At 34.1% G+C, this 12,449-nt stretch overlaps 1 protein-coding gene across 1 annotated transcript in view; it reads left to right on the forward strand.

The window, feature by feature from the left end:
- The window catches only part of CEP152 (centrosomal protein 152), a 91,897-nt gene that overhangs the window by 30,344 nt on the left and 49,104 nt on the right, over window positions 1-12,449 (forward strand). Inside the window, exons 11-12 of the mRNA XM_008069900.2 lie at window positions 779-870; window positions 1,635-1,798. Coding sequence (XP_008068091.2) covers window positions 779-870; window positions 1,635-1,798 — 256 coding nt within the window. The remainder of the gene's footprint in view (window positions 1-778; window positions 871-1,634; window positions 1,799-12,449) is intronic.

Below are 12,449 nucleotides of genomic sequence, written 5' to 3' on the forward strand. Positions count from 1 at the left end.
TGTGTGTGTGTGTGTGTGTGTGTGTGTGTATTGGTGGAAGCTAAATTTGGATCCTACGCTATTTAGGCTCCTCTGCCTGTCTAGTTGTATATCCTTTGTTTTCACTTGACATTACTTGGTGGGTCTTTTCTCTGACCATTAAAGGCTTTGAAAATATAATTTTCTTTAGCTGCAAAATACACCATCATTTCTTTATTTAGCCATTTTATAGATGGTCATTTTCTTTTGAAACCCTATAAGTCACTTTTAAATGGGCTTCCCTCTCACTTCTGCCCAGTACATTTAAAATACTAAGTTACTAAAATTTCAGAAGCACAATCCTAATATACTTATTTTACGTTTGGAGGTGGGAATGTTGGAATAAAAGCATTTAGAAAGAAGCTAAGGCAGCAAGATGTAGTTTATTGGAAGGTAGAAATGGGTTCCAAAGAATTTTTTCTTTGACTTTCTATGAGTTGGAATGTTGTGTTCCCATTAATGGATTGCTGGAGTGTTAATGTCTGTAGATGTGGCTGATTTGATTCATAAGATGGTCATAGTAGCCCATGCCTTCAACTCCCCAGGGTTATATGGGAAGCCATACTAAATCTTGGTAATGTCTGGACCTGATCTTTGTTTTCTGGGTCCCCTTGGCTCTATACCTTTATGCCCCTAAAATGACAGTGCTAATAAAGCAGAACTTCATTTTCTGTAGCCTAAATGACTTCAGGTTCTTCTGTAGATCATAGGTACTTTGTCTTCTTACAGTTAGTGCATTCTGTGGTTTGTTCTTCTGCAGGCTCAGTACAGGAGGTGGCTCAGCTACAGCAACAGCTGCAGCAAGCACTGAAGGCTCATGCTATGAGTGAGAAGATGAACAAGGCTTTGCAAGTAAGTGTCAATCACTTTGAAAAGACTCTGTGGGTAACTCAACTGGGCAATGGTTATATCACCTCTTTGAATCTTGGGTCTCTTGTATGATAGAGATTGTTGTACCATCTTCAAGCCAGCTCATGGTAGTTGCTCACAATCTCCCACACTCAACTGGGGAGTCAAGCCCAGTTCGGCAGAGCCAGGAGCCTGCCCCTCCTGCCAGTCTGCCTGCCACCTACTTCATTTGGTGTGTCTTTTCATCTATGAGTATGTCCTAGAGATCAGTTTATCTACAAGGGTCTGCAACATCGGATTTAGCTGCAAACCTCTCAGCTACTTACATTTTCCACTGGAGGCAGAAGAAAATACTGGAGAAGAGTTCTGGGATTACCTCCACTGAAAGAGGGATTTTGCCTTTTCACCACTGGCAGGCTAAAGTACAACACATTCTTCTCAAACCACTCTACTTTGACCCCTACTCTAGTAAGCCAGAAAGTGCTGCCATCAGCTTTCCAGCTTAAGGGACTTTTCATGAAGTTCAAAATGTAAGAGAGGGAGGTGTGAGAGGAATTACTTACATTTGTTTACTCATTCATCCATTCAGTTTACTTGAAAACCTGTATGTGCTGGCCAGTATAAAGTAATTTACAATATATACTAATGTATTTGAAGATGCTTTTTGCTTTTTATGATCATTAAAACATTTTGAAGCATAGATAGAATTATTGATTTCTTCATATAAGAAAATAATAAAAATTATCTTCAATAATTTTGTGTTATAGGAAGAATTAACAGAACTAAAAGATGAAATTTCTCTCTATGAATCTGCTGGAAAACTAGGAGTACTTCCAACTGACTCTGAAGGAGAATTAAATATAGAACTCACTGAATCATATGTGGATTTGGGTATTAAAAAAGTCAACTGGAAAAAATCCAAAGTTAACAGGTATTGAGAGACTACTTTAGTTTACTGTAGAAGACCCAACATTAATAATACTGATGATACATGGTAAATAGGGGGCTCCAGGCATGAAATGATGATCTGTCTAGGGGATCTTGAATGTGAAGCAGTATGCTTTAGTAAATTTAATGAAGTGTAAATGTCTGAAATCAAAATGAACAGAAACCTCAACTATTGATATTGTATTGTCTTCAACACTCAAATAGACACATCAGTTTCAGAAAGGTAAAAAGTGGTTAATGTAGTTAAAATACACAAAGTAAATTCAAAACAAAGTATCTGTTTCTATTATTAAGGTGAGAACGTTATTTTTATATGTTAATGCTGTAATTATCAATGGTATATGAGAAAATAAGCATTACTTTTTCCTAGGAACCTTACTGTGACCTTATTTTTAGAGCAGGGATACTGTCTTTTATACTACTGCTTACTTACAGATATTTTAGCAGTCTCATGGAAGAGATTACTTTATCTTCCCTCCCAGGTCCTGATGGGGAAAGGAATGGTTGTGGTAGAAAAAGGGGTATTAAATACTTAAAGAACTTTAGAAACACTTGCTACGTGGAAGGTGTTATGCAAAGCTCTGGGAAGAGAGTACAAAAAATGAGATAGAAACTGTCCTTTCCCAGGGAATTTGCACTTTGGTCAGGGAAAAGGAAGCATACTTGTAAACAACTGCGTGCTATGATGTTATTCTTCATATACAAAGGGGGAATTTATACATTTCTTCTACTAGTTTTGGCTAGGGAAGGTATATGGGGTGTTTGGAAGAGATCATACTTAGGCTAAGGAAAGCTTAGGCACTTACCACCTCCATTTGGTTTAAGTTTAAGACTGAGTTTGCCATCATTACTGCATTATTGTTTAGTGAGAATGTTTAATACGTATTGTGTTTCTGGTATCACACAACTAAATACAAATATGTACATCTCCTGAAGAGTTTGCTATACAATAGGTTTTAGAAGTAATATATTTTAATACTGTGATTCCATTTTAAGAACAGCAAGATGAGATTTGGTAAATTGAAGTCTAAAGTGATCAGATGATACTGTAAAAGAAGATATTGTTTTAGTTTACTAAGGCCTCATTTATCCAGAAATCTCTCTTCAGGAACTCTCATCTTTATAGATCATAGCTACAATCTAGAAAGAAGCAAAAAAGAAAGTAGCAGAGCTAGATTATATGATATATTTGGTAAGGAGTCATCTTCAAGTTCTTATCCCAGGGCCATATTTACTTAGATTTATTTACATAACATGAATTATCTGATTTCTTAACCGATCGCTGAGTAGCTAGGGCAGGGTATTGAGAGAGGCACTGCCAGGTAGAGAAACAGGATAGAATTGTGGAGCATCATGACTTTTACACATCAATATGTGTTCTGATCCACATCACAACGTCCATGGTTATGATCCTAAGTTGTTGCAGAAAGGCATTGACTTTGGTTAGTGAATTAAAGCAAAAGAGGAAGTACATTATATATTTTTTAGACAGATTTGCATAAAATTTTAAAATTAAAATATAGTTGCCTAGAAGCTTCTTTGCTGTGAATGCTTCATTTCCTGTTAATGCCAGATTAATTCTAAGGGGCTAGTGGAAAGTGCATGAACTTTAAATCTAGACTGTTTTGAATCATAGTTTTGCCATGTATTACTAGTTTTATGACTTTGGACAAGTTTCTTAACTTTTCTGAGCCTGTTTTCTAGTCAGTCTTGATATCCCTTGGAGGTTAAAGTGAGGATTAAAATAGATAATGAATATAAAGGGCCTTATAATATGTTCTAGCACATATTAGGCATTTAATAAAATTATAGCTGTTCCTATTATTTAATAGATGATGTAGTTAATCCACATGAATTTTGTATTAATTCAACAAATACTTGTAAAAAGTTCTTGATCCTCATCCTTGTAAAAAACGTCAGATCCAATCATGTTAGAGTTGGAAAAACCAGAGAGGTGAACTCCAAATCCTTTGCTCAAGATAACACAGTTTGAACCCAAAACTCCTAAGGCCAGGCCTACTTCCCTGTTTGTTCATATTTACTTGACAGTCTGATTTTTTTGTCTTAAACTTTATCCATCTTCATGCCTTTTATTTTTGAGGATTAAATGTAGTTCATACCGAAAAATATTTTTCTTCAATTTGTTACTTTATTTTAGTTTATGCCATTAACTGCCTGGAAATGGAATAAATAATACATTGTTTATTTTTTCCAATAGACTTACTTTATCATGATGTCTATTAAGATACATGCTACTACTTTCTAGTTAGCACTCATAACCAAAATCCTGTAGTCAATTTTAAAGCACATTTCTATAGATAATAAGCCTGAGATATTACATCATTATTATAGTGAAAGGAATGATGGACACATTGAATTGGGAAAGTAAAGAATAACTAAGTGTAGTGTGGATAGTCATTAAGGCTCAGCCAAGGAAGATGTCCAAGGAAACGCAGGATAAAGGAAGAAAACGTTTAGCTTATGCCACCCACCAGCAGTTTAATGGATAATAATTTGGCTTTGGGGAAAACAAAAAACATTTAGTCTCAGATCAAATTTAAAGGAGTCATAGGAGAGAAGAGCTTTGTTCCTTTCCTATGTTGGACTGTGGTTCTTAGAATAAGAGGAATCAACAGTTTTCCTGAGAATTTTAGTTCTTTGTTGACTTGAGTTGCTTTCAAATCACTGACTCAAATATTAATGGCTCCAAGCTTTTATTACCAACTACCTCCTCCCTTAAACTACTGCCTAGTAAATTTTAAGGGTTTAGCCTCAATGTTCTATTTTACATTCATGGAATTTGAGTAGCTAAATCTGCATGCAGCTTGCAGACAGCTTCCTCTCTCCCTTATTATAGTTGGCTGCTAAGCTCAAATAATAAACATTTAACAAGTGGAATGCTTTTCCCTTTGGTCTTCTCAGTAGGCTTCATAAGGGACTACAGTTTATTTGGATTTAGGGAAACCAACTTCCATAGGGCTCAGTAGTGAGCCTTGTGCAGGACTGGTCACCACTACTGACTTTTTCCCTTTTGAGGAAAGAAGAGAAAATTATTTCAGCAAGCACTTTCTCTGCTCTCTGACTTGGCTCCCTCTAGGAGTACAGGATGTGCTATTTCAGTGGTCAACTTTCAGTAAGAAAGGAAATTAGGGATGCGTAATTTGTTAGCTGAGCAAAATAAGCATTTTGCTTGAAGTTAGTTCACTTCATTTTACAGCACAGGAAGATACATTGTAATATATTTTATATTCTCATATAATTATGTTTATTATTGTTATTTATGTGTAATTATTGTACAGAAATAGAAGTGGTTAAACAGGTGAGGTCTGTATATACAGACTGACTTATATATTACGTATATGCATTGCTCCTTTTATAACATTAAAAAAAAAAACCTAATATTTTGTTCTTTTTCTCCCTCTCTCTCTCCACACATGTGTCTGCGCATGCACACACACACACACACACACACACACACACACACACACCACACACACTCACACACACACAATTCTAATATTTTATTTGAAATCACCTGAAACTGAAGAACAGTAAACATTTTAACTTAGGTACTATTATTTTTTTTAAAAAAAAATAAACTTTGTATTTAGATCAGTTTTAGATTTTGCAGAAAAATTTAATTGTATAGAATTTCTATAAACATTGCACTCATTTTTTCCTACTAATGTCATATATTAGTATGATATGTTTGTTGCAATTAACGAGCCAATATCACTACATTATTATTAACTAATGTTCATGGTTTATTTAGATGCCTGTAGTTTTTACCTGATGTCCTTTTTTTGTTCTGAAATCTCATGCAGAATAACCACATTACATTCAGGAGTTATGTTTCCTTAGATCCCTCTTGAATTCCTTTGTTTTTGATGACCTTGACAGTTTTGAGAAATACTGGTCAAGAATTTTGTAGGAAGCTCCTCTATTGAAATTTGACATTTTTCTTATGATTGTGTTTTTCTCATGGGTTTTGTGCAGGAATACAACAGAGATGAGATTCCATTTTAATCATCACATCAAGGGTAGATACTGTAATTTATTTTTTTCGGAAGTAACTTTATCCTCTATTATGAAAAAATAAGAAAATACAGATTAAAAAAAGAAGAAAATAGAAATCATCCTTAATCTCACCTTACCTCCCATGAAGAAAGCCACTATTCACATTTTTGTATATAACTTTGACATTACCTGTTTTGTATGTTTCTAAAAGATAAATAATATTGAATATACTGTCTTATAATGTCATTTAACTTAGTATATTTACTGAAATCTTTGTCAGTAAATATTGTTATATATAACTTTTAATGAGTATATAGATAAATGAACCATATTTTAGATACTAATACACTATTAAAATTTTTATTGTAAATAATACAATGTCATTATTAAGCATTCTGGTAGTTAAATCTTTATTCAATTGCTAAAGAGTATGCACATATTTGAGGATTTTGATACATGTTGCCAATAACCCTAAAGTTTATGTTATATGTACCCTAGTTAGTATTGAAAGCTCTTAGTTTTTCTATTTAAAATTTTTATGTAGTTAGCTGTTACTCTTTTCCTTTATAATTGCTTGATGTTTAAAAAGATAGTATTTTTCTAGTATTTTCTGTAGTTTTATTTTACTTTTTAAATATTTAAAATTGTGAAATATAACACATAAAGACAAGTGCATGAAACTTAAGTATACAGCTTGATGAATTACTTTATTTTAAAGTGAATACTCATGGGACCACCAACCAGGTCAAGAAATAGACATTGCCAGCAGCTGCCCATATTCCTCTTTCCAGTCGTAATCTTGAGGTTAACTACTCTCTTAACTGTTAGAAAAGTCATTTTCTGATTTTTTTCCTTATTCTTTTAATACCCAGTTATTCACACTTAAACACCACACATTTTTAAGTTTGCCTTCATATAAGGGAACTCATATACTAAGTGTCCTTTTTTTTTTTTTAAAGCTTTATTGAGATGTATTCACATACCATAAAAGTTACTTATTTAAAGTATACAGCTTAGTGGTTTTTAGTATATTCATAGAATTGTACAACCATTACCACCACCTAATTTTAGAATATTTCACTCCATCCCTATTACCAGTCATTCCCCCATTACCTCATCCAGCCTCCACAGCTCTAGGGAACCACCATTCTACTTTATGTCTATAGATTTGCCTGTTCTGTGCATTTCACATAAATAGTATCATATAATATGTGGTCTTCTGTAATTGACTTCTTTCACTTAGCGTAATATTTGAAAGGTTCAACTCTGCTGTGGTGTGTATCAGTACTTTATTCCATTTTATAGCCAAATAACATTGCTTTGGTACCACATTTTGTTTATCACTTCATCAGTTAGTGGACATTTATTTGGGTTGTTTCTACTTTTTGGCTATTGTGAATAATGCTGCTGTGAACATTTGTTTTAATTATATATATATATATTCTAGAAGTAGACTAGCTGGGTCATATGGTAACTCTTTGTTTATTATTTTGAGGAACCATCAAACTGTTTTCCAAAATGTCTTCATAATTTATGAGTGTCCTCAGCAATTTATGAGTGTTTCAATTTCTCCATATCCTTGTCAACACTTATTGCCCATTAAAAAAATTATAACCTTCCTAGTGAGTATGAAATAGTGTCTCATTATGATTTAGATTTGCCAATGATATGGTTTGATTTGATGACTAGTGATTTTAACATCTTTTTATGTGTTTATTGACCATTTTGAATATCTTCTTTGGAGAAGTACCCTTTCAGATATTTTACTAATTTTAAAATTGGATTGTCTTTATTATTTAGGTTTAAGAGTTCTTCATATATTCTAAATACATGTTCCTTGTTAGACATATGATTTGAAACATTTTCTCCTATTTTGTTAGTTTTCTTTTTACTTTCTTGATAGCATCTTTCGAAGCACAAAAGTCTAATTTTATGAAGTCCAACTTATCTCTTTCTTTTGTTACTTATGCGTTTGATGTCATATCTAAGAAACCGTTCCCTAGTCCAAGGTCCTAAAAGTTTATATCTGTGTTTTCTTTGAAGAATTTTGTGTGTGAATAGCGGTTGTCTCAGTAAAGTTTTTTGAAGAGTCTATTTCCCATCAAACTCTTTTGGCACTTTTGTTGAAAATTAATTGACTAAGTATGAGGGTTTATTTCTGGCTCTCAATTATATTTCACTGATACATATGTCTGTCCTTATGTCAGTACCACACAGTTTTGACTGCTGTAGCTTTGTTAGCAAGTTTTAATACTATGTGTTTATTTTTGACTGTGTTTATTTTCAAGACTAGTTTGGCTATTCTGGATCTATTGCATTTCCATATGAATTTTTAAGACCAATTTGTCCACTTCTGCAAAGAAACCAGCTGGGATTTTGATAAGCATTGCATTGGATTTTTAGATCAATTTTGGAAATTGTTGCCATCCTAACACTATTGCCTTCTGATCACTGAACATGGGATGTTTTTTTCTTTAATTTCTTTCATCATTGTTTAGTTTTCAGTGTTCAAGTCATATACTTTTTTTGTTATAGTTATTTCTTGGTATTTTATTCTCTCTGCTATTCTTTTTTTTTTGAGTTGGAATTACTCTGTCACCCAGGATGGAGTACAGTGGCATGCTCATGGCCACTGTAGCCTCAACCTGCTGGGCTCAGTGATCCTTCCAAGTAGCTGAAACCACAGGTGTGCGCCACTACTTTTTGATTTATTATAGAGATGAGGTCTTGCCAAATTGCTCAGGCTGGTCTTGAACCCCTGGGTTCAGACAATTCTCTTGCTTCCACCTCCCAAGGTATAGTGTGTTCTTAATTTTATTTTCAGATGGTCCATTACTACTTATAGAAATACAATTTATTTTTATATATTGATCTTGTATACTGTTAATTTACTGAAGTTGCTTATTAGTTCAAATAGTTTTTAGTGGGTTCTTTAGGATTGTTTGCATTCAAGATTTTGCTATCTGAAAAAAGATATCGTTTTGCATTTTTATTTCCAATCTGTATGCTTTTTATTTTTTTCTTTACTAATTGCTCTGGCTTGACTCTCTATCACACCGTTTAATAGAAGTGGCAAGAGCAGACAGTCTTGTATTGCTCTTGATCGTAGGAAAAAACCTTCAGTCATTCTCTGTGAAGAAAGAGTTAGTTGTGGGGTTTTCATAGACATAAATGTTCTTTAGACTGTCTTTGTTTTTTCTTCAACATTTTGTGAGACTCATGTAGTATGTAGCTGTGGCTCATTCTTTTTATATATAAATATATGTGTATCTTCTTGTATGAATATTCCACAGTTTATTTTTCATTCAACTGTTCATAGAGTCTTATGTTGTTTTCTAGTACAATAAGTGTGTATTTCTTTTGGATATATACTTTGAAGTGGAATTGTTTATGGTGTGTGCATTTTAGCTTCAACAGATAATACCAAACTGTTTTCCAAAATGTTTGTGCCAATGTACATCCCCACCAGAAGTGTGTGAAAGTTCTATATGTTCTATCTTCCTGCTAACACTTGCTATTGTCAGTTTTTAAAATTTCATTCATTCAATGTGTGGTAGTATCTTATTGCAGTTTTACTTTATATTGCCTAGATTATTAATTAGGTTGAACTTCTTTTAAAAATTATGTCTGTTCTTGCCGGGCATGGTGGCGTGCGTCTGTAGTTCCAGCTATTTGGAAGGCTGAGGCGGAAGGATCGCTTAAGCCCAACAGGTTGAGGCTGCGGTGGCCGTGAGCATGCCACTGCACTCCATCCTGGGCAACAAGAGTGAGACTCCAAGTCAAAAAAACAAATTATGTCTGCTATGTTTATTGGCTGCTTGTGTGTGTGTGTGTGTGTGTGAATGTGTGTGTGTGAATGTGGGAAGTACCTGTTCATGTCTCTTCATATTTTTTAAATGATTTTTTTGTGCATGCATGTGTTTTGTTGATTTTTAGTTTAGAAAGTTTTTTAAAAATGTATGTTCTAAATGTGGGCTCTTTGATAGTTATGTGTATTTGTGTGTATGTATCTTCCTCTGTGGCATGCCACTTTACCCTCTTAATATGTCTTTTGATGAATGAAAGTTTTTTTTGTTTTTTTTTACTTTAGTCAAATTTATCAGTCTTCATTTAAGAAACTTTTCCTTACTTCAGGGTCATGAAGCTATTCTCTTTAAAGTATCATTGCTTTGCTTTAGATTTTAGATTAATCATCTATATGGAATTGCTGTTCTTGTTAGTGTTTTCCTGATTATTTTACCTTTTTTATGCTTCCAGGTGGATGTTCCAATGAACTTGTATTGTTCCAGGAAAAAATTTGATAATATTTTTATTAAAATCTTATTAAATGTATACATTAACATGGGGACAGTTGACATTTTCATGATGCTGAGTTTCCTTATCCAGCATATCTTTCCACTTTAACTATTTTGTGTCTTTCAGGAGTGATTTGAGTTTTTCATATTTAGATTTTGTACAGTTCTTGTTAAATTGATGCTTAGATATTTTATTTTTGCAGTAGTAAATTGGATATTCTCTTCCATTGTTTCTTCTGAGTATTGTTTGTATATATGGTTTCTGTATTTTGTATAACCTGTTACCTTCCTATTTCTCTTTGTTTGTAGTAGCTTTTCTATTATATTTTGCGGTTTTTCTAGATATAATTACATCATCTTCTAATGGAGGTATTTTACCCCTACATTTGCACGTCTGCTCTAAATTGCTTTTTATTTATAGCTACATTAGAAGACCAATTTATTTATTTATTTATTAGTTTTAAAATTTAATTTTATTATAGGAATGTGGGGTACAAGTGAGGATTAACCACATAAGTAGTCTGCATACTGGTAGTTTGGACTTCTATCTGGCCTTCACTCTCCCTGGTAATGACCCAAATACTTTCTGTGTTGTCAGGTGCTCCTCCCTCCTCCCCTCTTCCCTCCCTTCCCTAGCAGTGTCCAGTGACTGCTGATCCCACCCTTGTGCCAATGTGACTAATGTTCAAGGCCCATGAGAACATGTGTACTCAGCTCTTTGTTTCAGTGATAGTTTATTTAGTATGATAGTCTTCAATTTCATCCAATTTGCTGCAAAGGCCATGATTTTGTTTTTCTTTATGGCTTTGTAATACTCCATCCTGTATACCACATTTTCTTTATCCAGTCCACTTTCAATGGACAGTAGGGTTGGTTCCAAGTTCTTGCTATTGTGAATAGTGCAGCAATAAACATGCATGTGCAGGTGTCTTTTTTATAGAATGATTTATGTTCCTTTGGGTATATTCCCAGGAGAGAGATTGCTGATCATATGGAAGATCAGTTTTTAGTTCTTCTAGGAATCACCACACTGCTTTACACAGAGACTGAACTAGCTTGTACTCCCACCAACAGTGTGGAAGCATTCTTTTCTCTGCACCTGTGTCTTTTCTCCACACCTGTGGCAGCATCTGTTGTTTTGGCTTATTAATGATAGTCACTCTCACTGGATTTATGTGGTATCTCATTGTAGTTTTGATTTGCATTTCTGTGTTGATTAATGAGGATGAGCATTTTTTCATTATTTGTTGGCTACCTGTATGTCATCTTTTGAGAAGTGCCTGTTCATGTCTTTTGCCCATTTTTAAATGGTGTTGTTTGTTCTTATTCTTTCCTTCATTTGAGTTCCTTGTAGATCCTGAATGTTAGGCCTTTGTCAGATGCATAATTTGAAAATATTAGTTCCCATTCTGTGGGTTGTCTCTTTACCTTTGATGGTTTCTTTTGCTGTGAAAAAGTTTTCAGTTCGATGAGATCCTACTTTTCTATCTTAGCTTTTATTGCATTTGGTTTTGGGGACTTGGTCAAGATTTTTTTGCTTATTCCAATGTGCATAGTGTGTTTCCTATGCTTTCTTCTAGGATTCTGACAGTTTGAAGTTTTACATTTAGGTCTTTGATTCATTTTTTAGTTGATTTTTGTATATAGTGATAGGTAGGGATCCAGTTTCATTCTTCTGCATGTGGTCAGCCAATTTTCCCAGCACCATTTCCTAAATATGGTCTCCTTTTTCCAGTGGTTGTTATTAATGGCTTTGTTGAAGATGAGTTGGTTAAGAGACCATATTTTTGCTTCTGGAATCTCTGTCCTGTTCCATTGGTCTATGTGCCTATTCTTATACCAATACCGGGCTGTTTTGGTTACTGTAGGCTTGCAATAAAGTTTAAAGTCTGGAAGTGTGATACCTCCTGCTTTGTTCCTGTTGCTGAGGATTGTTTTGGCTATTGGTGCTTTTTTCTGTTTTCATATGAATTTCTGAATTGCCCTTTCCAGGTCTGAAAAAAGTGATGTTGGTAATCTGATGAGTATTGCACTGAATCTGTAGATTGCCTTGGATAAGATGAACATTTTGCCAATGTTGATTCTTCTAATCCATGAACATAGAAACTGTTTTTTTCTATTTGTTTGTGTCATCCTTGATTTCTTTGAGCAGCATTTTGTAGTTTTTGTTTTAAAGGTCTTTCACTTCTCTGGTTAGGTGAATGCCAAGGTATTTCCTCTTTTTTGTGTGTGTGGCTATTGTGCATGGGATTATTCTATTTTTTTTTTTTGAGTTGGAGTCTCACTCTGTCACCCAGACTGGAGTGCAGTGGTCGCTCCCGG

This window comes from Carlito syrichta, unplaced genomic scaffold, assembly GCF_000164805.1.
Source record: "Carlito syrichta isolate Samal-C Ts95f unplaced genomic scaffold, Tarsius_syrichta-2.0.1 Scaffold312386, whole genome shotgun sequence".
In the NCBI taxonomy this organism is placed as follows: domain Eukaryota; kingdom Metazoa; phylum Chordata; class Mammalia; order Primates; family Tarsiidae; genus Carlito; species Carlito syrichta.